The following is a 27736-nucleotide window of genomic DNA, read 5'->3' as shown; positions in this document are numbered from 1 at the left end:
ATTTTGCATGCCGAAGGCGCCGACACTTGGTCAGTATCCATTTATGCACCAATGGGTGTAACACCACTGAAAATGTGGGCTGAAGCAAAGAACCAAGCACATGTTTATTCCTTTTCTTAGAGAAAAGCTGTACATGGCTACCCCGGATGTAGACAAAGAAAAAGTCGTAGTGTATAATGATTGTTTGTTGCAGGATGGGTGGGTGGGGAGGGGGGGGGGGTGCAGAGGGGAATAGGTGCAAAGAGTAAGGGCTTGTGGTATAAGAAAATGTGGGTTCACTCCGCACTCCTGGCGCAACAAACGAGCTATCGCTCGACAAAACTTTGGCTTCACTCTGCACTCGGAGTGTTCACTGCTGTGTACATGATGCCTGTGGTGCAATTTTAGTTGCTGCTGTGGACCAGGCCCATCGATGGGTGCTCAATTGGCCTTAGTGGCTTCACGCAGTCGGCACACCCATTCTCACTGTAGTCGTGCATGACTATAGTTTCATCGTTTTAAACATCACAACTTCGTTGGTCACCCTACTTCAGAGAGTGGGAGGGCTGATAAACTCTTTTTATGTTAATAAAGACAAGTTATGTATCTGTTAGGTATCAGTTTTTCTGTTATTCAAATGATCGATTGATACCAGATTGGACATTTTTTTCTTGTCTGCTGGTTTAAAGATAAAATTCACGAAGAAGCCTTAGTGGTAGAACCAAATTGAAGTACTTTTTGTTCAAAGTATATCTCTTTGCTGCTAGGTAAGCCACATTTTTTGGGCCAATATTTGGCAAGTGTTGGTACAAAAACTGCGTGACACATGCTTTACACTACCCCTCTCTATACCCGTGGCAAACGTGCACGAAAAATAACACAAGTGCTTAATGCCTTGTTTTGATGCCATTAATTCGCTGCTACACGCAAAAATCTAATGCCACTCGCTCTAATGTCATTTTTGGTTTAACTTCATTTTCAAGGAGTACCGAACAACTCGTTGCCTTTACTATTGCCTTAAATCTGCCCACTCTCGAACGCGATCACCACCAAATGGAACCAACGAAACTCTCAGCACCAGACTGTTGACGCAGAAACGTATTTGAACTTCCAAATAAGATTATTTTTTGTGCACTCTTTGTAGCGAAGTTCTGAAGAAGATGAAGTTCACTAAATAGAGGCAAAAAGGCAAAACATTGTGTCGCTAGTCATTTTGAATTTGCCGTCGCCTACTGCTGGTAGGCGACGGCAGCTGCTGAGGCCACTTTTAGGAACGGCTCGCACCATTTTTTAGATAACACTATTTCCCATAATGTTTTCTTTCACAAAAAACCTTTGTAAGACGTTTTTTCTCTCCGTTAAAAACATCTAAAATATGAGTGCATTTCTCTTTTGGGTCATTATTCCCATCATGCCTAACACATTTAATGCCTTTGCGTTTTCTTGAGTAGCACGGCCCGCCCAAATAATGTCATTCAGTCATTTTTCGTGTACGTGTGGCACGGGTATTACAGAAGCTCTTCATATGCCCCCACAGATGTAACTGTGCGAAAAACAGGTATCTGTTGTCCTTCAACACCTGCCACGCGGAATGCCATCACAGAGCTACTGTGTAAAGACTGCTGCCAAGAAATCACAAGCTACTTCACAAACAGCTTTGCAGTCACTATTTGAACTGTGTGCCGTGTACGTCTTAGGGAGAACTGTAACTGCAATGAACACTCCAGGTCACCTATTGTGTGATTGTCCTCTGCGTTGAGTGTATGCAGCCAATGGTTCCACAGTTAGTGATTTAACAGCACCGGAAAAGCCACAGTAGTGAACTGCAGGATCAGTGCAGTCCAATCTGGTGATATCGACAAAGACGTTTGGAGGCATCATGTCGGCTGCAATGCGCTCGGAGCTTCTTTTGAAGAGCGCTTCTCGCTTGGCCTGTACAGACGGTCGTCAGCCATGCGCAAAGCGGTCTTCTTGTAGAAGTAGTAGTGCCACACACCCACTGGAAAGAAAAATTAGAAACGGATTTTAAAAAGTGCACCTTATTATTTAAATTAAATTCAATTGCAGTCGAACCTTGATCGTTATAACAAAGTAGTATCGGGACTGTAATTTAGTTCGTTATATCCGATATTCGTTGTAACAGTAGAGCTCAAAATCGATTCAAACCAATCAGTAATCTTGCTCCTGGAAAAAACCTTGATACAAAAACACATTATTTTAGTCTTCGAACCTTCTATAAACAAGGTAACCCTTATCTTGGTCCTTGTGGAATTTCAAGCTCAATGAACCAGAACATGAAACAGGAAATCACAACAGAACAAAGTTCATTTGACAGAACAGGCGTGCATTCCTAGAATGTGATCTGGTGGCTTTTCACAGCACTGAGCAGGATGAAATTTTCCACAGTGTTCACAAACAAAGGGGCCTTTTCTACTGCTGCAGTTTCGTGCACTGGAAGTTATTCCAAGTACACTGGTCACGCATCTTCCTTATATCCGATATTTCGCGCGGCTCTCACAGTTTCACTTTCGTTATAAAAGAATAAGCGTCACCAACCAAAGGTAGTATTTAGTTCGCTACAGCCGATAATTCGCTATATCAGTGTTCGTTATAACGAAGTTACTCTGTAGATGTAAAAACAGTGCGAATGCCCTACAAGTTGCTGCGGGCGCATGTACTCGTGTTTTATGTCAAAAGCACATCGTTCGCACCGCGCGGCAAATTTATTTCTTTGCATCGCTATCGCCGTGCTTGGCGCAACAAATTAGACTCGATAGTTGCGCCAACGTCGTTTAAATCGTGCTTAGTTATAGGGTTGCGCCAAGTCTTGGCGCAACAAATTAAACTAGGTAGTTGCGCCAACGCCTCTTAAAATCCCCCTTACACGGCGCTGAAATTTTGACGCACGAACAAGGTTAGCACGCCAATCCCAATATTTTCCGAACGCAATAAATTACCAAATCTCTGAAGAGTAAACAACGTGACATCGACGGCGCTGCTTTGCCGGGACAGTTGTCGCTGCTTTGAAGGCTCATCTTCCGTTGTTTCCTGAAGAAAAAAAAAGCTTGTAAGATGCTACGCCCTTCTCTTGCAATTTTCTTATTTTAACGGAGAGCGGATAATTGTAACTTGCCATGGACCACACGTGAAGCCCTAGGGACAGCGCCAGGTACAGTAGGTTCGCCGCTACCGGCGTCTTGAACCTCGACATGACCTCTCTGAAGAGTCCTGCCTGGAACGCATAGGTGTTGAAGATGGTAAGGCACATGACCAACAAGCTTGATACGATGCAGAAGTCTTGAACGCTGTACGGACAAAACAAACGCACTAGATTTTAGATCGAACTTAAAGCCACGAACAACCGGCTGAAGATATTGCCGTGTCTTACATGAAAAGCAGCAGTAAAGTGACTGCCGAGCGTCCATGAAGTTCCAACAAGACGTTGAGTGTAACGTCAATGGCTAAGAGCCCGAACTGAAGCAGTATAATTGCACGAAACCGACCTCGTCTCATGTTTACGAAAGCAGACTCGGGAGCACGTTTGTTTACAAGCCGTTGCCTGGCAACCAAAAATTAGAACCGCGGTTTAACATTTTGAAACAAGCAGTAATCAATATTTTAAATATTTTTATCTACAAATATATTAAAATAAAGTTATAGCAATATTTTATGTTGCTTAATTATTTTTAATTTTGGACGATTGTGGAACTAAAACAAATGCGGTCCGTTTAAATGGGCTTGTGTCTGTTATGGATACCTGACGTTCAGGAACGGTGGACGAGCACTACTGCGCATGCGCCAACTAGACATCAAAAAACAAAGAAAGCGACTTTTTTTTTTTGCCGGACGTGACGTCATGGTTTTAAAAAAATGGCGGCTGTTGTACGGTTACTTTGCTGCGATCTTCTCGCCATAATTTTTGTCTGCCGTTGCAGCGGTGCATAGGTGTTCGGCTTGCGATTGTGATAAGGGCGCTCTCGAAGAACTTCTGGAGAGCACTCACGGTGGTGTGCAGCGTGTGATTGAGACGCTGAGTGTGTGCGGCCGCCTTATTTGCGCGTAGTGCGTTACGACGGTGAACACGGGCGTTCTGCATCAGTTGTGCCGCCTCGATTTGCGAGAGTGATGAGTGCGCTCGCGACAAGCTTCTGCGCTGCATTTCATTAGAGCACCGTGTTGAGGCCGCTGGGCGTTTCACCGCCTACGTGCCGTGGCGAGAGGCAGCAACGCCGGTCAGACGAGGGCACTGGGATGGCGCATGACCACTCCCATCGTAACCAAGCTAGCCACTGCAAACGTAGACCACTTCTACGTAGTCCACAGGGCTGTGTTTTTGTTCCAGTACAACGGAGTTAACCTGTGCGAAGATATAATTGTGTGTTCGGAGTCGTGAGGCAGGCAGGTAATGTTCGCCATTGCGAAGGTGTAGTAACTACCATAATCTGTCTGCTAATCATTTTATTGGTCTGAAACCTTAAGCCAGCTGATAATAGGACATGCAGCCCGGTGGGAGGTAGGGCTGCGCACAGGACAAAGGTTTTTTGTTGTTATTGTTGTTACCAGCTGTAGGAACCAAGCCTTAATAATACACATCCAGGCTTCAAGTAGTGAATGAGAAAATATTAACTAGTTGCACTTAGCCCTGGTGCCAAGCATTTTTTTTTTTTTTTGTGGGCCCTCTCAAGTTACTGTTTTTGAAATTATCCCTTCTAAGGCACGTTCAAGCTGGTATAATGCCATGCATTCAACAGATGCTGGACAGTTCACTCAATATGTCCTTGATGTGTGCTGTAACATGCCGAAGAACAATATTGTACTTCAGTTGGTACTTTTAGGAACAGATCTTATGATGTGCAATGCTTTCGAGTTCATTTCTTCTGTGTTTAGCGTGACTGAGGACTTGTCTGCAGCAATCTTATCGCAAATAAGTTATTGCTTGTCGAACAGCACAAAAGTAGCACTACAACTTAAAACTGAAATTAGTCAGGGATGAGGTTTTGCTTGTCAGTTTTCTCTCTCCAGAAGTGTGGCAATGGCAGCTGAGCAGTGGCATTGCTCGGTAAACTTGCACCCGGGGCACAGAAAATTTGTCTCCCCCTCACATATACAAAACAATTATTAATAATAAAACTAGTGTTATTGTTATTATTGATAATATTAATGTCTTCTATTGTTAGCATATGAAGGCTGGTTCACACTTGCGACTGGAGTTACCAAAAGCGATTTCTGTCACTCTTGTCACTCAGCATTGCCCTCATCGCGCCACAAGAGCGATTGGTCTCGACAAATTTTGTGTCTTTCATTTGGATACCAATGTAAACAAAACTTTTTACAGCTACTGAATGCATGGGCTTCGAAACGTCAATGCAAGCATGCATAATATGCGACATGCGATGCGAAATGAAGCCACAGGATACTTGATGTGTAGTTATTTATAATGAACTGGCAATATATTAGAAACGTAAGCAGCAAGATAAGAAGCCGTGTGTTATTTAGGCAATGATAGCTACACGAGCTTGGTTTAGAGAACCCCAGACGACGACTCTGGTGCAGATCTTGATACACAACACCGACCTTTTCAGTGAATTAGGCATCAATAAAAATCCTAACAGTAAGGAGCATCATGGTGTGTCACTCGTGAGCATGAAAACACCATTAGCAGCCGAGAAAAGAGTGGCCAAGAGCTACTTGCGGCAGCACAGGGTGTAATGCGCCAAACCAAAGTAGGGTAGGGGAAAAGTGAAGGCTGATATGCGGCAGTGTTAGAGTACCACGTCTACAGTCGATACCAAGCGAATGAATGCCTGCAAGAGCAATGGAGGTGTGAGAGAGTCTCGGGCCTTGTCAGAAAACGACACTATAAGGTGGTCGCCACAGGCGTTCGGAAAGCTTTGCAGCTTGCTGTGCCGACTAAATCATGCAGACGTCCCGCGGGCCTGGAGGAGGGTGGCCAGCAATGATAGGGCTGTTTAAAGGCAACACATGCAAGACAAATAGTCGCTTCATTCGCATCAATTTTCCTGTGTCTAGGAACACACCTTGAACAAATTATGCTTGAAGGACCACAAGCGGAGCCTGGTGAAAGAAGGCTGGGGGAGAAATAGAAGTTGTCCCAGCAAATAAACAACAGCCGGACTTAAAAAAAAAGCTATTTCCAAGTATTGTGCAGGAAAAGTTGTATAAAATGTGAAAGAAACGGCCACCCCATAAATTCGGAAAAACCGCCTGCGCCTGCCCGTTTGTAACTAAAGGCAGCCTCTGTGGCAGCATGCAACTGCTGGAAATTTCTCTAAGTGAGAATTTCAGTACAGATACATTGTCGGGTCTCTTTATTTCTATGGTTATGTGATTACTGAGAATGGAAGCAGATAGAAGTGGAACATTTAGCGTTGAAAGAGACGACTGGCCGTACACGAGTCGTCTAAGCAGCTAGTGCACGGCTAGTCGTGTGGATGTTTGTCTGCGACAATGTTGTCGTTTCCTTTCGTACGTTGTAAAAAGATTCCACCACACATTTGCAAATAAGTTAATTGACATTGGCGTCTTGGGAAAATGAACACAGTATAAAGTATAAAATGTGAGGTTCGGGCTTACCAGTGAAGCAGCCACCAGCCAATGGAGGAAATCTGAATCGAAGGAGGTTACGAAGCGATAAAGAAAGAACTCTTGAGTAAAATATCAGATTCATACGGGCCCGAGTGTATCAGCGCCACACGCTGGCTCACAACCGTTCGGTCGCACCTATCCTGATGTGTTGGTGACAACGATTTCATTGACGTCGTCGTACAGTCAACTAGTCCAAGACATATCCTAGATGAAACAACCTTTTCCCAGTAGCTGAGGAAATAATATCGACCTCTCCAACCAAAAGTAATAACCAAGAACAAGACGTTTGGGACCCATCTCGATTCCCTCTTCCTTCAGGGGTGACTGGGGTCGCATTGTAGCGCCGGTCACTCACAAAGCGCCTCGCTGTGGAGCGCGGTGCCCGCATGTACACAAGTGGGAGGGTTCGGAGGGAAGGATTTATGTTCTTTGCATCTCTTCCTCCAGTTGGTCACGCTTCTGGAGCGTTTCACCGAAGTCTCTTTTGTGGTCTGATGTTTTGCAGCCGTACGTCATCGTCGTGCTGCCCGAGTCGTTCCAGTAGATTTTTCCTCCCCAGTGCATGGGGAGGGGCACTCAGCTCAAAAATCTTGCATACGGCACCGGGCGTCCTGTCCTTTGCCGCACAGTCTTCAACATTTTTTTTCTAGTAATGTACACAAAGCACTCAGCAGAATGCTTTCACTAACACAGAAACTGCCCCTCACTCCCACCTCAATTATCGTGGGGTCTCCCGACCATATTCCGGGATGGGAGCACTCAGCGGACCGAATGCCTAATGATAGAAAGTGGGTGACGTGCCTGGTGTTTATCTTTTTGTTATGCACTTAATTTCGTTGTCCTGTCCTTTTTTTTTCTCACCCTCCACCTTGAAAGATGAACCTACCAGAGCAAAATATTTAGGTCATCCGCTTCAAATATTTCTTCACTTAAAACTCCTTGGGACGGCCACACGAAAGCCATGATAAAATGGAACAAAGATGAACACACGGCTATCCGCTTTATTTATGTTCGCAACGCAGATACTCATTTATATTGCTCTTAACTTACAGGGGAATGAAATAAAAAAACGTAGATTGACCTGATTAAAAGTTAGGTAAATAAAATAAATGCCTACATAATTATTCTATTTCTTACATAATTTGTTCGACAAGCTACTCGTCCGTTGTTCTTTTAGTTTAATATTAGGGGCCGCATGGGATATACCCCTTCCATTTAATGCCATCTTCGTACAATTGCCATGTGCTGGCTGCGTCGCTTGGCACGATGGAGGAAAGTCGACGACATAAAAAATATGAGCTATCAACACCCGATATCAGATCCTTTGCAATTGCTTAAATCGCGAATTGGTTGGTTAGTGCAAGCAATGAAGGAATCGGGTGCAACCAAGGGGAAATCGCGACAACCCATTTGTCTCACCTAATGTTGGACACCTGAGCTCCCACCCCTCTTCTTCCACTTGCGCCCCTCCTCCCAACACAGGCTTAATTTGTACAGTTAGCTCCCCCGCACCAACCTTCATTGCATGTTTCACGCTTACTTTCATTTCGTTTTAATTATCAGTCCCCGCTTCCTCAAGATTCAGTTTTCCCCATATTTGTTTTTTCAGGTCATTTTCACCTTGGTTTCCTTCTGAAAATATGACAACTGGACCAGGGTACACGGTCTCCGACGCGTCACTGCGAAGACTACAGAAAATGCTAAACATTCACCATGACCCATACACAACATCTCATGTGCGTAAAAAAAGCCACATAAATAACTGCCGAGGACACGACTAAAGTCTCGTAGGCTTGGATGCCTCCCCCTTCACTCCTCCCCCCTACTGATCTCGTCCGCTGCCCCAACAGTGGTCCTGGACGTAATGAAGGGGCTTTGTTAGGCCCCTGTCGTCCCATTGAAAAGCAAGCTCGCTCGCTACACCCCTCCGAGCGTCACAGTCGTATACCGACGCACCCTCTCTCTAGGAATCGTTCCTTGTTCGCCTCCGCTCGCCCTGCAGCCAATTAACTCCTCAAGCCGCACCCATCCTCGACTACCGCGACATTCCTGGACGCCAAAATTCTCCTCGCTTTCTTCTATTGTACCAGGAAACAAATTTGAATAGACTGGTGGGGACGTAAATTGAACAGGCCAAAGCTGTGGTCTCGTTACAGTTGTCTTCCAGTTTTCGACGTCAGCATAACACATTGTAGGGGCCCAAGTGGCACCCCCCCCCCCCCTCTTGCCTTTATCGAGGGGCTGGTACCCGGGGCCCAGGGACCCCCGGCCCCCCCTTAGCGACGCCACTGCAGCTGAGTGTTTTTTGTCACTACAAATGACAACTTACCTTTTGTATATATATTTAAAGGTGTTTGATTATCAACTTGGCATCTGTGAATTGAATACAAGTTAAACTTGGCTGTGAATTCAATAAAATATTTTTGAATAGAAATAGTAACAGCTGGCTGCGAATTGAATATTTTCAAACCACACTATCTTTGTTTTGGTGGTTCTAGAGTGTGTAAAACATAACTACACCAAAAAAGACAGCTTAGGCAGTCAGAACTAGACACATCTCTGTTGAGGCACTTGCGCTTGACATACAAAAAATTTAATGTAGCAGGGAAAATAAAACATAGACATGCAAACCAGTGCAACAAGAATTTTGCATACATTGCCATAAAGAAATATGGGTTCCTCAAAATACTGTGAACACAGTAAGCATATTAGGTATGTTTAATATCCTCCTCAATGATTGAAAGGAGGCTGGGCATGCTAGTTCCCGGTGGGACCTCACCAACAAGCCAGCAATAACGTTTTATTTCTCACTTCTGCTATTATATTTATAGGAAACCTATTTTAGATTGTAAGTTTTGCTTTCGTAGTGTTGCACTTGACCTAGCATACACCACAGTTAGCGAACACTTGCTTGGTGCAAGGCTTCTGCATTAGGCTTTTGGCACGGCTTCGGTGTCATGCAGAAAAACCAACCCGCAAGGTCTTATCATGTAGTGAAGCTTGAAAGTTTGCATGTCTTCAGATAGAGGAAACATTCATTCCTCTACTATTTGTAAATTTCAAATATTTGAAACAGAGCTGCAAATCGAATATCAAAAAGTTCTCGCACAGTATTCTAAGTTGCGAATGTTCACACACCTTCAAATATACTGCCTGGTCACTTCAGTGTAAATGTATAATTTACACAAATAATTTCATGAATGAAAGTTAAAAATGCAGTAAGGTGTTTCATGCAAGTTTGACGCATTTATTTGAAATCACTGATAAGCATTGGGTGCAGTTGATTGGATGCTTAACCGCTCTGTCTTCCCTGTACTATCTCCTACATCCCCTCAAACTCAACGGGCATGGCTCTACTTCTCCTACTCCCTTCTTTAGACACTGCTATGCTTTCCTTTCTTTCTCCACCGGATTCGACCTCCCTCAAAGAATACGCCATTGCCCTTGCAATAGAGCACGCTACTCTTAACGTTCCTACCACCACGCCAGTATATATCTTCTCCGACTGTCAGTCAGCCCTTCGTAATTTCGCTAACCACGAGACCCAGCCACACACCACTGATTTCGTCACTCCGAGACTTGAATCAAATCCTCGGCCACGCTTCACACTGGTTTGGGTTTCTGGCATGTGCGGAAATGACTTGGCAGACGCGATCACCCGAGTACCTTTCCCGGGTTCGCCCATGTCCTGGCCAACCTTGTACCACCCGCCGACGGTTCGTACTCAACACCGCGCTTCCCGCCATTACCAATTACACGCCCAACGCCTATCACGCACCCTCTACCCACCCCCCAGTTCCCATCTAACTCATGAGGCTGCGTGCCTCATTCGACAGGCTCAAACCTCTTCACTCCCCTCCCATCACATTCTTCACCGCATCTATCGGTGCCCTGGCCATCCTTCCTGCCCCAGGTGTTCTTCCTACCCATCCATCCCTCATTCTAATCGGGACTTCACCCCACCATCTCTTACCCAGTCCCTCACTTTCATCACTTCCTGGGAGCTCTGGCTGTATTCCCCGCCGACAGTGAACATCCAGGCTGCCCAGGAAGCTCTCTACAAACACGTGCACCGGATCCGCACAGGCATTCAGGAGTACTGTGTGGATCCGGTGAATTGAACTTTCAAATTAGGACCAGGCATTCAGGAGTACTACGTGGATCCGGTAAATTGAACTTTCAAATTAGGACCTGGACTTAAAAATAAGTGTTTGTTCTCCCTCTCTCTCCTTCCTTCCTTTGCAGGGTGGGCATTCATAGGGGCACGTGTTGGGTAATATGTTGTGCTGTAGTATGTGTGGGTTTGTAGGCATCTGTAAAACGGCTTTGGACTTAGAGGTTGGTGAGAAAATCTGGCAGGTCTTTTCTGCTTTCTACGAATCCGTGGCTAGTAAATTTGAGGGCAGCAGTGCGTGCCGCTCATTCCCTTGTAGTTTAATAAGGCGTGATGTCCAGATGAGGTAGATGATCACTAGCTTTTGTATGCGTCGTAGTGTATTTGAGGTGTGATGCATCCTTCTTGATAAAGGGACATGCTTACTGGGAAGCACGGTGGAATCTGTCATGGCTGTGCTTGCATCTGTTTTTTGCAAAGTTGTGGAAGTGGTAGTGGTAAGTGTGGCGGGCATCAAGGGTTTCTTATGAGTGATTAACGGCAGACGTCCCAGGGTTTTGTGCTTAAATATGCATCAAAACTGAACTGAATAAAGGTGGCTACGCAAGCTAGTTGAGACTTCATCGTGGAAATTTTGGTCAAATGTCAAGCATGACTCAAGGAAAGGATAGAGACAGGAATGAGCTTCATCAACGAAGCTTCATTTTGCTCTGAGAGTGATTACAAAGTAAACAAAACCCTCATATGACACTGGTTTAACACCACATGTAAAAAGCAATCACAGCTGCTGCACACTTCACACTAATTATTCAGTATTCTATAGTGCATCTGTCTCCCACCTTAATCACATAGGCCTCAAAGATTTCTCGTTCCTGTTTTGTGCCATACAACGTCAGCACTCTCGTCGTATCAAATTCTGGCATGCAGCCACCTGCGTGCATTGAGTCTTGGGGTGGAGCACCAAATCGGTTTCTGTTCCAGTCGTCAGCAATGTGGCATGCTCCCACCACCGCCTGTTGGAGCCTTGTCTGCCCTATCTACCATTAAGATACATTGAAATAGGAACAACAAAGCATGTGACTTTTAGTACATGCTGTGCATCATGGTGACGGGCTGTGTAGCCACAGGAGAAACAAAGTTACAAGAATTCGTGTCCAACAGTGTTATGGAAATATCATTTGAGCATGTTAATTTGGCCCACTGCCGCATGTCGTGCGGGGTCCCGCTACGGTTATCAAACTTTGTCACTGTGTAGGATCAAGCAGAACACGACGAAGGCTGATAGCAGAAGCACAAACGGGCACCAAATATGGTGGTGGGCGAAATAAATATTTTCACAGACCGAACAATGCCCTCTCGACACCCACGTGCAAGTTGGTCGAACTGGGAGTACATAATACCTTAGATAAACTGCACGAAGCTTACCATCACTCCCAAACCTCCCGCCTTAACCACCTACGAGACGAGACACCCTTGAACACCCAGCGCCCCAAGAATAGCAACAAAGTGTGCCCTCGACATCCGTCAACACATTTGTACAGCTCCCATACCGCGATATACGCATCAATACGCTCGTCAGGAAAGCAACCCTCTGGAGATCAACGAAGCTAACGTGGATAATTACAAACTTTTCATTTCTGCGCGCCAAGAGTCCTCTGCAATGATTTAACAAGAATATGCAGCAGGACCATGACCTCCTGAATATAATGTCCCGGAGCTTATGACAGCACGCAGCGACGCGCCAAATGACAGCACCAAAGCGACGCGCAGGAATCACCTTTGCAGGTCGCTATAGTCTTGTCAACGACCGTGTGGTGAGCGACAAGAGTTTCGTGCGAACGATCGTTCGTGGCTGGCCGGTCGCAATAGTCTTGTCTTGATATTTCTTAGTCAATGACCGTGTGGTGAGCGACAAGAGTTTCGTGCGAATAATCGTTTGCGGCTGGCCATGATAGCACCGCCGTTTGAACGCGCACTCGCACGTCGGAGACGAAACGCCCAGCGGCCTCAACACGGTGCTCTAATGAAATGCAGCGCAGAAGCTTGTCGCGAGCGCACTCATCACTCTCGCAAATCGAGGCGGCACAACTGATGCAGAACGCCCGTGTTCACCGTCGTAACGCACTACGCGCAATTAAGGCGGCCGCACACACTCAGCGTCTCAATCACACGCTGCACACCACCGTGAGTGCTCTCCAGAAGTTCTTCGAGAGCGCCCTTATCACAATCGCAAGCCGAACACCTATGCACCGCTGCAACGGCAGACAAAAATTATGGCGAGAAGATCGCAGCAAAGTAACCGTACAACAGCCGCCATTTTTTTAAAACCATGACGTCACGTCCGGCAAAAAAAAAAAAGTCGCTTTCTTTGTTTTTTGATGTCTAGTTGGCGCATGCGCAGTAGGGCTCGTCCACCGTTCCTGAACGTCAGGTGTTATGGATCTAGCGGGACCTACATTTGTTCGCAATAATTCAAATAATACAAAATTTAGTAAGTTTCTACGAGGTGAATGAACGCACATTTGACTTTGCGCAAGATGAGCAATCGAACAAGCAGTGGCGGACGGAATGTCAAGCTTTTACAAGACATGTAGGTTGCTCTCTTGACATTTTACTTCATACGGCTGCTTTAATTGACTCTCCAATTTCTCGCTTACAGGGCAAAAAGCAGCGCAAATACTACATTCCTATCTAACAAGTACACTTATTGAACGCGGATATTGAGCGCAGAAAGGCAGAAATAGAAGACCTAGTATCGAATGCGCCGTTTTATTGCATTTGCGAAGTTGTGACAGCTAGCTGCGCTGCCGTGCGAAATTCTATCGCAGGTGTCTGGACACGCTGAGCGTGCGAGCCGTGTTGGATTGCTTCTGCAACATTTCCCTGCCTCCACGTCTAGCCGATTACTACTACGAAAGAGTGCGTAAGCAGCATGGAATTACGGACGAAGTTCTGCCGGTTGTAAGTTCCATTCTTTCTCTCTACCTCCCCTCCCCCCTCTCTCTGCACACTTGCGCATGCACTCACGCACGTAGTGCTATCTCGCTCTCACGCTCCCTTATCTCTCTCTCTCTCTCTCTCTCTCTCTCTCTCTCTCTCTCTCTCTCTCTCTCTCTCTCTCTCTCTCTCTCTCTCTCTCTCTCTCTCACACACACACACACACACACTCACTCACTCACACACACGCACACACACGCACGCGCACGAAGGAATAGAGGATAGTTAAGCCGCGCAGATGACAGTAGCTTGTTCAGTGAATCAGGACTATCGCAATAAATTCCTAATGAGCTCCAGTCGCAGGAACACGTTGAAAGGTTGAATGGGCCATGAAGACAAGACAAAGTACAAGTTGGTTCATTAAAAAGACACTTTGTACCGATAACAGGGGTACCAATTGTTATCGCAAAGTTCGAACAAACAATGGAAAATATTAAAGAATGCATGATGACACCCTGACCACTTTCGGGTGATTTCTTAATATTACGTAACAGTATCCTGTTTGTGCAATTGGTGGCTGGGCGATTGCAGTGGGTCCTCTGGCTCTGTTTTATTGTATCATTTGAGCGCTTATGCGCAATTAACCCCCTTATAACTATATGCTAATCATCACCACTATCATAATCAAATCACATTTACTTTGCCGTGTAGACCCGCAGGGCCAAACCGGATGTCATTTATGTCTAATGTCATTCGATTAAATGACGTTAGATTTGCCGTGTGATGTGGTTATTAGACACCAGCACACCCTGCCTAAATGAGTGCCTTTCTTCTTCCTTTTTCACTCATAATTGTGCGGATCACTGCAGGCCGACTTGGCTGGAAACCCAATTACCGGCAGGGGTCTTACCCACCTAAGGAAGTGCGTGAAACTCAAGAAGCTGACTCTGTCATCGAATCCTGCGGACGCCTTCGACGAAAACAGTTCAGCGCATTCTTTGTGCATACTCGTGTTGGTTGGTACCTAATTCTTACATATCTTTTGAGAAAGTCGCCAAAGTTCGATTTCTAAAAATTGACGTCGTTTGCTTTGTGAAGATACGAAGGTACTTTTCTGTAATTATCAGCATCAATTGTTGCTTGAAAATTAATTTTAACGGATCTCGAGCAGCTGGGGAATGGGAGCTTAGCCGTTTTACGAGGTGAAATGGGCTGAAGGTGTGTGATGGCACTGGCGTAGGTAGTTTCAGCCAGTCAGATTCATTGCCTTACAATGGACTGCATGTTGGCCAGGAACGAAACCAACAATCCTTAGCATAGTTAAAAGGATGACTCAAAGTCAGATGTTTCTTGGGTCCTTTAATGTCTATCGTCACCTTTTTGGTGTATTTTTGTCACTTTTACATCCACTAGTGCCCCTGGCTAGTTTCAGACCTACTGTTTGCGACGGGACTAATGTTTTGAGCTAGGGGAAGGGGGCTATAGGGTGCTTTTGAAGCCTATGCCAAGGGTGGAATCTTGATTGGAAAGACAAAAATGTCTGGCGAGTTGGCCGGTCGTAATCATTATTGTTTTTGTGTTTCCAGATACTCGAAAAAGCATAGCAAAAATCTAAAAAACAACACACATTTGTTGCCAGTACTTCTATATAGGTGCCAGTAGTCAAAAGTTTTGAATGGCTGGCAACATTTGTCAGTGAAAGGAATGGTATGCGAGTGTGCACTCCCAGTGCTAACACACACTTCAACTATTACTAGGTACTTTGAATAAAAAACCAAGCGTTAATCAGCTTTAATAGCCCTGGAAAAAAAACGGATCTAACACTAGAGAGAGAAAGCGAGCATCGTAGATTTCCATAGATCCATACAAACGTGTTGAAGGTGTCTGAATTTGAAAACGAGAGATAAAGTGTACCCAGGCCTGTTTGTGGTGCAGAGGATACTCAGGTGGCTTACCCAAAGCAGAATTTCTACCAAGGGATGGATAAAGAAGAGGGGTAGGTGCGAGTTCCCGTGAAGGAATAAAACACAAACACTTAGGTAGGGAGGAAGAAATGGATTTGCATGACGGAAAGTGGGAGTTGTCTGAAGTACGTGGTGGAGACGCGGCACATTAGGAAGAAGCATGTAGGATATACATCAAGTTTCAAGTGTTCATTGTTTGAAGCCTTCTCCACACAGGTTCTTTTTAAATCCTAGGCAATGATGTACACCTTTTGTCAAATTTTTCTAGGCTAATCCTAAGCCTAACCGACCACAAAGAATTCAAAGAAAAAGAACTGGGGACCTTCCTCTCTCTGTCACCACCCCTCCCCCGAATTAGCCCTTGGGGCAGTAACAGTTTTCTCTTTTTCTCTCTTACCTTTTAATGTGACAAAAATATTTTATTACAGTAAGAAAGAAAGGTGTTTTTCTATCTTTTTGGCACAAAACGTTTTTTCAACCTCGCTCCAGATGTAGTCTTGTAAGTTAAATTTTTTGCGGCCTGCGCACTTCCCGTGTGGCCTAGAAAATTTTGACAAAAGGTGTACACCTTGCTTCAAGCCAGAGTTCATCTGCATCTACGTGTGTAGATCGTGACTCACTGTCACAACAATCTGCTCCTTGTGGCAGGTAGCAGCGGATTAGATAATAAAGGGAAGTAATGTGCCATAGTGCATTTTGACGACAGGAGGTCACGACCCCCCTCTCGTGAGGTTAGCATTTGTCATGCTGACAGCAGAAATTGGAAGCAGAATCATCATATCTCTTCTCAAGGCAAACCCAACATTATTGAGTGGCAGATTGAGTAGGGAGGGGTCTGTGTTTGTCTTAGGGAAGAAAATTGAAGGGGCAATGAAGACAGAATACAACTTTGCTCAATTTGAAAGAACAAACCTGTGGTAGCTTACTCAGCCCCATTTCAACCCCGAAAGATTTTTTTTTAACCAAAAAAACAAAAGAGATATTGAAAAACTTTCAAATTCTGCATTGTATCATGGGTGGGAGGGACATAGTGTGGACCAGCACTAAAAAGAAGGTCATCAGTATGTGTATGGGACATGTGTATGGGACACTAGGGAAAGAATTGACAAACCACAGCGTTCAGTTCTTTCCCTGGTGTCCGTGTTTAAGTGCGCTACCTTCAAGATGTCCCGTATGCATTACCAACTAGCCCAGTTGTCACTTCTTCATCAGTATGTGAACTGCATGTTAGCATTCAAGTGATACAGTCAAGTGTAACAGAGGCCCCACTGCAGTCGCCCAGTCACGTTTCTTGATAGTGGCTTAGGCCGGCAGCTGCGAATCGCACAAACGAGATACAGTGACATCGTAGAGAAATGGCTGGACAGTCACTGCTTCATCTATTGCTCTTCAACATCTCCATTATTTGTTCGAAGTTTGCAATAGAATTGGTATCTCTGTTAAGCCCGTTCTACATGGAGCGAATTTCGCCTGCGAATCCGCTGGAACGAACATTCGCACTTGCGAAGTTCGCAATGCCTGGAATTGTCGTCTACATGGGGCCTGCGAACGCCGTGATTTTCATTTCAGATGCACCTTGTTTGCAGACTGAATTAAGTTTGCCACCAGCAAAGGTTGTTGTAATTTTAACGAGGGCGGTTTAATTTTACTTTCTTGGCAAGTTGTTTCTGCCTGGTTTGCGGTAAATATAAGTTTATTTGCGGTTTTATATAAGAATCGCCAATTCTTTTTCAATATACGCACACACAGCAGAGAAGACAAACGTTTTGGTGTGCCAGCGCTTTTGTCACGCTCATACAAGCAACGCCATCTGGTTTTTCAGGGCAGAAATTTGGGCTAGTTGGTGATGGGACTTCGACATGGTAAAAAAGCGCACTAAAACGAGGACACAAGAAAAAAGCGGTGACACGGGACGAGCGCTAGTCCGCTCGTCCCTAGCGCTCGTCCCGTGTCACCGCCTTTTTCTTGTGTCCTCGTTTTAGTGCGCTTTTTTACCATGTCGAAGCCATCTGGTTTCCAAGCGTGCAAGTGGTGCCGAGCTGTGCTCCTATTGGCCGCAGGTCCGGCCCCTCTACGCCGCACACGCCGCACGAGTGGCGTTTGCTCTACCGCTCAAATGTTTGGCACTTTGCCGCAGCAACGAAAAAAGGTGGTTTTGCCGCACGAGCGGCGCCGCATCAGCGAATTCGCAGGCGAAATCGCTCCATGTAGTACAGGCTTTAGTAGGACAAAGCAGTTTATTTAATGAACGAAATGTGGATTTTGTCTTCACGGCTGCTTTAATTAATGCTGAGTTTCTTCTTTTCTTTTAATGCGATGGCTGCACAAATATGTCCTTTGACGGTACTCGCTGTTGGCTGGCTGTTGTTTTTGCCAGGTCTCCTGGAAACCCTCAGATGCTTTCACGAGCTCGAAGAAGTGCAGCTCACGGGACTGAGGGGCGTCACACCTGAGGTGGTCTCGGTGATTGCTGAGCAGAACAAGAACTTGACGACCTTGAGGCTGGACAAGTGCCCAAACGTTGACGATGCCTGCCTGAGAGCACTCGGAGAGGGCTGCCCAAGCCTGAAACACGTCAGCTTTTCGTCCACCCAGGTAAACCTGCTTGGCTTGATGACAAATTACTGTTTCAGGGTCTGTCTGTGCGGTCGGAAATTGATGCATTTAAAGTGGATGGCATGGGCAGTGCGCAGAGTTTATTTATTTATTTGTTTGATTCTGTACCTTCAATGTCCAGAAGGCGTTACAGATCGCTTGAGCACTGAAGCTGTGCAAAAGGTTGAGCACCCTCTCAATATACACGTGCAGAGATGATTCTGATATGTCAAACCTGTCAGATATGTCAAACCTGTCAAACCCGAGGTACTTCAGAACGAGACACTTTTCCCGAGCACTGATCCGTGGGCACCCTACGTGAAACTACAGGAGGAAAGATGACATAGTGGTAGCTGCCAGATTATTGCAAGTCTCGTGTGACAGCTGGAATATTCGCTTGAATTGGAGCTCAAGATATCTGCCAACGACCTCTTCACAGCAATGGGAAACATGATTCCTGCCGGTTCTCCCCAGTTTACAGCTATCGTTGCGACCAAATCGTCGAACTCTTTGTCCTCACTGTCGGAATCTACAAGCTCTACGGCTACTTGAATGACAGTTGGGAATGTGGCACAGTTCGTTATCTTTCGGCGAAGCGACGATGTTCACACACACAAAATATTCTTCGCACTTCTCAGAAGAAAAAAAAGTCTCCAATTGTGCTAAACAAGTTTAGTGTGGAAAACCACGTGAAGAAGTGAAAGACTGCCCAAACAACAATGGGCTACGCAAAACAGAAAAGCTGCACGCCTACAGTTTGGCATTTGTTTCTGTATGGCACTAGTGTCGCTCTGAAGCTGCACCCCTTGAACTGGTGCAGCAAAAAAAAATGGAACCATCAATGCACCATTGTGAGCTCTTTCAAGCAGTGTGGCTGAATTGAACAAACCCAAGGAAATCACTGATGTTTGGTACACTAGGATGTGAACCAAAGGATGTTGCTTTTATGTGAAGGACTATTCTTTGTTCTTGTATGTATTGTGCGCATGTGTGTATTCCCAGTTCTTTCGAAGGAAAAAATTAACTCTGAATTTTTCCACTGCAGATAACTCCCTGTGGTGTGAGAGCTCTCCTTGAAGGTGCATGTAGGTTCACATTACAGGTAAGCTGAATTTTGCTTTGTCAAGTAAAGAATACTGCGCCAGAACAGAACACTTAAGAACAATGCCCAATAAGTACTGGAGCTACTCACAAAGATAGTGGTTGTTCATATTTTTCTCCCACTCTGAATGTGTAGATTGTCTGAGGGGGGCATCTTTTAGATGCGACTGCATCTCATTCAGTCGCCTTGTTCCTCCATACGGCGTTGTTGTTGTCCGTCCACACCCCTCCCCCATTCTCCTCGCCGCGCGAGCTGCGCTTTCCGCCGCTCACCCCCTCTCCTCTCCGATAGCGAACACTCTCTCGCGAGGGGCATTTGATTGGATTCGATTGGGTTGGATTGGATTGGATTAAAGTGGATTGTGTTGGATTGTGTTGCGTCATAGCCGCGCCACGTTGCTTCATAGCTGCGGCAGGGGGTTCACGGCACGTTTCACGCGATGGGAGAATAAACCTAACGGAAACAACAACGGAACCCCCTATGCGTCGCATCTACACAGGGGTTCCCGCGAGGGGAGGTGGGAGAAATTTTTTTAGTTAGCACTTTTACCTCTTTCTGTGCAGCTCAGTTTGGTGCAGTCTGTTCAGAGGAATTGGTTTCAGCAAAACACGTGTGACCTGCATTGTTAAGGGGGCCACAGAGACAAGATACAAGTTTGGTTTATTAAAGAAACTGCTGTCTGCCAGTTTTATCACAAACTTCAAACAAATGATGGAGATGCTAGGGGAAACACATGCAGCGCACGGCTCCGCAGCCGCTTTCTGGCAATTTCTCTACGACGTCAGAGAATCTCGTTTCTGTGATTGGTGGCTGCCGACCTGAATTAACCAGTGCAAAAAACATAACTGGGCAATTGCAGTTGGGCCTCTACATTCGCTTGATCGTATTACTGGAATGCTAACATGCGGTCAAGATGTTGATGACTACGTTTTAGTTTTAGGTTTGGTTTTAGTTTTGGCCCATATTACTCTCCTGCCTACTGGAGCGCGAAATGTAACAGTTTTTCAATATTTCTTGCGTTTTCTTGGTTAACCCTTTGAGGGTCAAATTTTTTCGTCAAATAAAGCGAACCCCCAGGGTCGAGTTATTGCTGATCAGTTTTTGCTGATCGCTGATGTAAATTCTTCGGACAAATTTAGCTCGAGGAAAAAATGTAATTTTTTTAGGGTGATACGGTTATCATAAAGCAACAAGAAAATCGTTTGTGTTGTTACATACGTGTGGTTTATTCATGAGTAACATTAGAAAAATTCTAAGAGTTTCACGGGCAGAAGAAGCGGGAAGCGCACGGTGGACGAAACTGAAACCAGCCCCCGCAGGCCCGCGCGTGAGCCGATGCGCAAGCGATAGTGGGCTGAATTGGCGCTGTAGTAAAGCGCAAAAAAAGAAAATAAGAGCCATCGGTGCAAAAAAAAAGTTTCACATATTTCCACAATGTGGCAGCACATGCCAAGCGAGAAAAATGATCGAAAAGGGACGCACTTTTTAAACAGACAAGCGATGACGTACATGTGCATCCTTGACCATTTTGAAGGTGTTTGCAAAGGACGTACCTGTACGTCATTGACCCTGAAAGTGTTAAAAAAACATCTTTCGTGGCTGAGATGGCTGAGATGGAGCTGAGTGAGTTACCGAAAGCTAGTTCTTTCAAATCAAGCAAGATTTTAATTTGTCTTCATGGAGCTAATTCCAAAAAAGAGACATTAATGATTATTGCTAATCTAATGATGTAACAGTGACACTTCATAACGTGCATATGGAGGAATTTCCCGAATGGAACAAAGCATATGTCATATTGTACACCCGCCCAATTTTTTACCAATATCACGGGAGCGTCGACTGTTCGGTCGATCATCGCTGCGTGATGGAGTGATACGGCAAACTCGACAAGAGTAGCCGCATGCGCACCAAGCAAGGGCGCCGCTGCTGCCGTCGTCTGCTAGGCTGTTCCAAGAGCAGAGGGCCGCCCTTGATTTTCGTTATTCTCTTATCACACTGCCTGCCATACTCGAAATTTTTCTTCAAGACCAGGCACGTGGCACCAACTAAAAACAGAGAAATCTACCTTGCCGAACGCAAGCTTCATTCAGCGCAAGGTTCGTTCGGCAACGCTCCTGTGATATTGGTAAAAAATTGGCCGGGTGTACACTGAAATGTTGTGAACTGTGAGAACAATATACACAAGGCAATGATTGTAGTAACAATACAGAGCTGTTTTTGCCAATGTTTGTGTAACATCAGTGCTTATTAAATCCAAGTTTTTGTGGCGCAGGAGTTTCTCATCAATGGCTGCTGCAACCTCAACAGCGATGCAGTCAGCGTACTTGTTGCGGGATGCCCATCTCTACGGATTTTGGGTGCCGACTCACTCAGTGGTGAGTAAACCATATGTCGTGTTGGGTTTGGGGCTGAAGGCGTAAGACTAGCGAGAAAAAAAGAACTTGCACTTAATTCTTCTTTGCGAAGAATTGGCTGGAGTGGGAAAAATGATGACAGGTGATGGCTGTATTTATATGCAGGCAAACGTCCACACGTTCCTCTTCTTAATCTGCACCTCACTGATGTCAAAAGTGGGATGATACAGCCATTTAGTGCGAGGAGTAGGGTAGGGACGGCAGGGCCGCATTAGAAGACATTACGCACAACCATAGTTTTGCTTGTGGCTATGCATACTATATCATATCCAATAATATGCTGACATAATTCTAATTTATAAGCACTATCACACAGTTAAACGAAGTTCATTATACTGTCAGCATATCTGTTCCATGTATTTACTAAAGTAATAGTTTTATAAATTACCACCTTAAGTTTATTCAATTTAGTAAACATGTGATCACATTTGTGTAAGCATGCAAGTTAGCTAAGAAATCTTCCAAATATAATCAACCTCTTTGCCCTGCCTTTATATAAAAAAACTTGTCTAATTCATGAGAGACCACAGCAGCTATAGCAGCACTGCAGAGCCAAAGTCATGACTGGGCCTGCATGGTATATTGATGACATGCAATCAATGTGCAGACATCATTTGAAGAGCTCTCCACTGTTTGACGAGCTCCCTGCGGATGTTGGGCAAGGAGACATGTCCACTCTTTTGCTATTCACTGCCGTCTTGGAGGGTGTGTTTGAGGTAGTCGAGAGAGTAGTCAACGCGTCAAAAATGACGCGAGCGACATTTTGTGGACACTTTTCTTGTGAGCCATTCTGGCAGCAATCCACAAAAATGGCTCGCCCGCCCATACGAGAAGTTAGTCCCACACTTAACTCTTAGAGAAGTGGTCCTTCAGTTTGCGTGGATAAAAGTACACATGCAAACAATATTGCAGGATACCAACACACATCCGAACTAGTGGTTAGGTGTTCAATGAAAAAGTGTAGCGGGGTTGTGTTAGTACTGTTAAGCAGCAGTAGCTCTTCTGTGCAATCGAGTAGACAAATAGGTAGTTGTGAAGTGTACTTTCCTCATCTATGGCCAGAGCCTGGCGATGGTTTACAACGTACCTGGAAAATACCAGTTTTTTTTTTCCGAGGTGTTCCTTCCTTTTCTAAGGAATTGGTATCTAATGGCAGGTGCTGGGGGTATTTGTACGCATGCACATGTGCACACACACACACACACACACACACATTCTTGTAGTGGAAGTAACGGGAGCGTGCGAGTGTTCCTTTATCTGGCCCCTATTCCCGCATTGCAAAAAGCTGCGCGAGAGCACACCCACTTAGGGAGATTGAGCAAGATTTCCCCCCCTCAAAAAAAGAAAGGAAAGAACTCTAGCTTTCGCCATAATTGTGGCAATACTTGCTCGAAGCAAGAAAGACACATCACATCACAGCGTACGGCTACCCTTATTTAAAGAAACCAACCTTGTTTATGAAAACAATGTGTAGAATTGGGCCTGAGAACATTTTACAGCAAAAGAGAGTGAAGCAAAGCTTTCAGCACTGCTGGGGCTCGAACTCAGGCCATTCGCGCCAAACCCCATAATCTTACCCATTGGACTACTGGGGCATTCGAAGCAATAGAGGGTGTGTCGGGAGTGAACTGCTGGGTGGCGCTGGGTGTGTAAAGGAAGTGGGAGGCTTGTTCCCACAGGGGAACGGGATCTTGTATGCTGATGTCTTTAAAAAAATGTTTTCTTTTCTTTCTGACAGGCATAGAAGCGGCATTGGGAAACATGCGTCAGAGGCAGCAGTTGACGTGGTTCATTTCCTCCTGACTCCTGGTGTACTGTCTGACCATCGACGCCGAGGCAGGATGCTTTTTTGTTCAAGGGAACACAAGAAGCTGAACTGGAGGAAAAATGAAGGTGGTGGGTGTGTGGGCAGTACTAAACTTACCCTTGCCTTCAGCTCTCTCCTTTTTTAAGGGCAGAGCACTTTAGGGGCTCGCCTTGTCGTCGTAGCTCGCTCGCTGGACCCAAGTAGAGCCATACGGAACTCCGTTGTAGCGCCCCACAAAAGCGTCAAAAGCCAAGCGGTTTATACAGTCATAAGCATTCGAAGCTCATGAATGGCTGGCGCTTGTCATACATCTCCCCATTGTTTGGCGCCAAGAAAACTGCAGGTACATTTGAGGCAAAATATACGTACTTAACCGGCAGCGCCCGCGTTCATTTAGTTAGGAACGTTCGTTGGGTTGATTTTCACGATAGTAAGCGAAAAAAGTGGCAGTGCAACGCCGGCACGTGCGGGAGGAAAAGCAAGCACAGAAAGAACAGAACGCCTGCTGGCGCAGTTTCAGGCAGGGGGCACGCAGGCACTGTGAGGGCGGGAAATTTAAATGTGTTGGGTGGTAGCAGTGAGCGCATAATGGTGCTACAGCCCATTATTGCTGGGAACTAATTTTACAGCTCATTAAACTTAGGTGTTTGAAATGGGCACTCAAAATGGTTCCTTGCCACTGGTGCCACCGAAGTTTAATGAGCTGTGAAATTAGGTCCAAGTGCTGCAGCAAGAAACCGATTCTCTTATTGCACTCACCAGTGTTCACAGTATTGGAAAATGTAAAATTACAGTTTTATGACCAACACTGTTTTGTCTATTGTTTGACCAAAAATGGCTGATTATCTCTAATTATCTTGGGAACTAATCGACCAACTGAGAAAATAATGGCGTATTTGAAACCAGTGGGAAAAAAAACAGCAAGACTGACAAGTTTCACGAAGGTTACTTGAAAAGTAAAAGAAGTTGTTTTGAGACAGTGTCCCCCTTAAACAAATTTTCTCGCTGTGGCCGCTTTTCTGATGGTGGCGAAAAGCAAAAACTCCCGTGTGTACGACATTTTGGCGAACATTAAAGATCTCCAGGTGGTCAAAATTAATCCGGAGCCCTCCACTATGGCGCACCTCATCTCCTGCATTGCGTCAGCGCGTTAAACCCAGAATCAATCAAACAAATTTTCTCCACGAAAATTTTCGTTAGTAAAAATCTACGATCACAAACGGGTGATCCTCAAAAACCTGAGATGTGCTATGCTGATGACCAGCAAAAAGATGGGCTTTATTAAATTTTGGTAATTGGCTGTACAATTTTAGGTAATTAGGTTTACATCAAAGTAAGTACAACAATCTTTTATTTTTCAGTGACAGGAAATGGAAGTTTGTTCAGAGCCGAGTTTCACCAGCCCAAGAGAAGTAAAAATTTGAGCGCCAACTTGTACAATCCACTCACTACTGACAGCGGAAGCTGCTTCACTGGCATCACTGGTAACCACAAATTTGGTGCCGTTCTGTACTGAGGTGTAACGAACATAACAACCGTAAAATGCCTGCCGGGTTCAGGCATCAACAAAAACCTGTTTTCGCGTTCTTACCTTTGTTGTGCGAACCAGTCTGTATTGGCACATTCTATATAAAAACTGCCGCTTGGTTGATAAAAAAGTGAGTTTCTCACTATCAAGTGAAAAGAAAACACCAGGAAAATGTTCAGAAAGTCAGAGTGAAAACACCACCCAATTTTTCCTGCCTTTGTAACAAGTGCAAAATAAGAAAACAAGCTATCTCTTGTCATCGTCATGATAATGGGTAATGTAACCAATATACATTACAATCTTAGTATTAAGGCAACCTGAATCGAAGTAGTTTTCTTTTAATAATTACAACTGGGTTTAAAGATAAAAGAACAAGGCGGTTTCAAGAGCACATCAAGCGAAACGAAAAATATTCTCTAGGCTATGGTAAGGTAACCCTGCATAATGGTTAATAAAACTCTTTTCTAACTTTTTAGGAAACAAGGGAACAGGTCCAGACATGCCTCGATGCAATTATAGCTGAGACAGCCAATCTGCCTTTCAATCCCAACAACACACACCTGTGTATGCCAGACGCCAATTATGTACATAAATATCATTCAAATGTGTTTATTGTAGAAATACAGTGCAGTTAAAGCTCGTTAATTAAAACTTCAATAATTCGAATTTATGAAGAATTGGAACTGGATGATTTGGTTTGGCCAAGTCTTCATTAAAGTCTGTGTGTAATGAAGCCCGTTAATTTGAACCCCAATAGGTTCAGTCCTGGATAATTCGAACTAGTGCCATTGTGCCTACAATCTAGGCTGCGTATAATGAAGGGGGAAAAATTGGTTAAAACCAATCTAATTATACCACACGGTGGACATTTTGGAAGACGCTTTGCGAATTATGTTGATGAAAAAGTGGGTGTGTATGGTGCGCTGACAGCAGAGGGCATCGTATCTTACATCAAAAGTGCAGTACCGTTCACTGCCACTGACAACGAGGACGAGGACGATACATAGCGTAGCTATCCTTCCAGAGGTCGTGGACGGATAGAGTGCCTCTGACAGCCCATCTCTTCTGTAGTTTTGAAGAAGGCAAAGACTTGGCTTTCCGCTAGATACATTTGTTGGAGCAAAAAGTGCCGACTGTCAACTTCTGGAACAAAAAGCAGGCTGCAATCCCGGGCTTTTTCGCGCATCAAAGTGCTGGCATGCTCTGCTGCTTCCCAATTGGAGCGTACTGCTGTTATGGTCCACTTTCATTACTAGTTTGAATTTTCAATTATTCGAAGTGAGATGGCCTCCCCTTGGAGTTCGAATTAACGAGCTTTTACAGTGACGTGCTGTTCCACAGGCGATGATTATACAACTTTCTCAGGACAGCACATAATTGTAATACAGTCGGGGCATCGTGTATTCCTAACTGCATGTATCGTGCCTTCAGATATAACCCAAAAGGTTAGCAATAAATTTGTTTAACCTGTGGTATTTACTCAAGTAAATTGCATCTTCACATAATTTGGGAACACGTGAGTTGAATTCCAACTTCAGAGAGAAAACATGCAATTTTGGAACTCCTTACTTGAACCCTGACTGTCTGAGATTGTCCTACCCACTAAAGCGAAGTTTTAGTTCAGCTGTTTAGGTGTTTCAGTTTTGCGGTGGGTGCATGGGTCACACTAGTAGCCACCTATTATTTCCTTGAAACAAAAGTGCAGAAAGGCAATATGTGCTGTGAAAAATAAGGCAAATGATTGGCACTTCCCTGTTCACACCTAACAATTTTGGGAGCTTAGATTTTTGAATGAGATGGAGGCAGCCTTGCAAAGAAGAAAAGTCTTATTTACCATTTTAGTATCTTTCCCTGGGGGCAATGTTCCAGCAACGACTGTTTTCTCGACCACTTTTCTGATGGAGACGAAAAGCAAAAATGTCTGTATGTACGAGATTTCGGTGCACGTTAAAGATCCCCAGGTGGTCAAAATTAATCCAGAAGCCCTCCACTACGGCGCGCCTCATCGCCGGCGTTTTGTTGGTGCGTTAAACCCTACAACCAGTCAGTCAATCAATCTCAAAGCTCACTGCATATGTGGCCATTTATTTATTTTGTATTCTGGTTTGAAAGGAGATGCTTGTACATATTCGAGGTATTCCATGAACATCCACATTGTGTTGCATTATAAGAGTTCGCTTTTAGAAACTATGTACCCAGTGTTGTATAGGAAGCATTGAAAGTGATTGGCAATGTTTTACTCTGTTGTTAGAACATATTTATTGTGCTGCATATTTTGTGTATCTGTTTCTGTAATAATTCCACTGTGTGGTTGACTGTGTGTTGCAATAAATAAATGTTGTTTTTCTCCTAACCACAATGACTCATTGAGAGCACCTTGCACTTCTTCAAATGCCCTACTTGCTTCTAGTGCCAGTGCAAGTGTTTTTAAACTGCCAATGCATTTACTTATGTACGGGTCTATTCAGAGTACTTTGCAACACCATTCATGTTCACATGACGGTGCAGGTAAGTTCCTATGCTGCATTTTACAAAGTACACCACTTCTCCGGTTTAAAAAAGCATGGACATGGTGATTTATGGCATGTTTAAAAGCACGGACTTCAATAGGAACTTATAATCCATCATCACAGCCTTGTACAATGTGGAACAGTAGCCAGCTGAGTTTACCAGAACATAGCTTTACAAGC

At 44.8% G+C, this 27736-nt stretch overlaps 2 protein-coding genes across 7 annotated transcripts; one reads left to right on the top strand and one right to left on the bottom strand.

Annotated features, from left to right (window-relative positions):
- Nucleotides 1-85: 85 nt before the first annotated feature.
- On the bottom strand, nucleotides 86-17395 carry LOC144138165 (transmembrane protein 138-like). Of its 3 annotated transcripts, none has more exons than XM_077670316.1 (4): nucleotides 17101-17395; nucleotides 3113-3211; nucleotides 2937-3027; nucleotides 86-1978 (listed from the first exon to the last, which is right to left on the bottom strand). In XM_077670316.1, exons 2-4 carry the CDS (start codon nucleotides 3188-3190, stop codon nucleotides 1857-1859), a joined length of 291 nt encoding a protein of 96 aa, XP_077526442.1. In that variant the 5' UTR covers nucleotides 3191-3211; nucleotides 17101-17395; the 3' UTR covers nucleotides 86-1856. The 3 variants fall into 3 exon arrangements, with proteins under 3 accessions (XP_077526442.1, XP_077526440.1, XP_077526441.1); XM_077670314.1 differs by lacking the exon at nucleotides 17101-17395 and adding an exon at nucleotides 3368-3700 and having other exon boundaries at nucleotides 3113-3284; XM_077670315.1 differs by lacking the exon at nucleotides 17101-17395 and adding an exon at nucleotides 3368-3482.
- LOC144138164 (protein AMN1 homolog) lies at nucleotides 13112-27399 on the top strand. 4 transcript variants are annotated; one of them, XM_077670313.1, is made up of 9 exons: nucleotides 13112-13289; nucleotides 13528-13660; nucleotides 14506-14620; nucleotides 17978-18195; nucleotides 19241-19297; nucleotides 21570-21672; nucleotides 23450-23607; nucleotides 24880-25002; nucleotides 25523-27399. In XM_077670313.1, the coding sequence occupies exons 1-7, from the start codon at nucleotides 13210-13212 to the stop codon at nucleotides 23512-23514; spliced, it is 771 nt and encodes a 256-aa protein (XP_077526439.1). In that variant the 5' UTR covers nucleotides 13112-13209; the 3' UTR covers nucleotides 23515-23607; nucleotides 24880-25002; nucleotides 25523-27399. The 4 variants fall into 4 exon arrangements, with proteins under 4 accessions (XP_077526439.1, XP_077526438.1, XP_077526437.1 ...); XM_077670312.1 differs by having other exon boundaries at nucleotides 23450-23611; XM_077670311.1 differs by having other exon boundaries at nucleotides 23450-23604; nucleotides 24880-27399.
- Nucleotides 27400-27736: the final 337 nt, after the last annotated feature.

This window comes from Haemaphysalis longicornis, unplaced genomic scaffold, assembly GCF_048455015.1.
Source record: "Haemaphysalis longicornis isolate Haplotype H1 unplaced genomic scaffold, Haemaphysalis longicornis Haplotype H1 scaffold_5, whole genome shotgun sequence".
Taxonomy (NCBI): Eukaryota; Metazoa; Arthropoda; class Arachnida; order Ixodida; family Ixodidae; genus Haemaphysalis; species Haemaphysalis longicornis.
The sequence above is the reverse complement of the archived record's forward strand: the minus strand, read 5'-3'. Positions and strand labels throughout refer to the sequence as shown.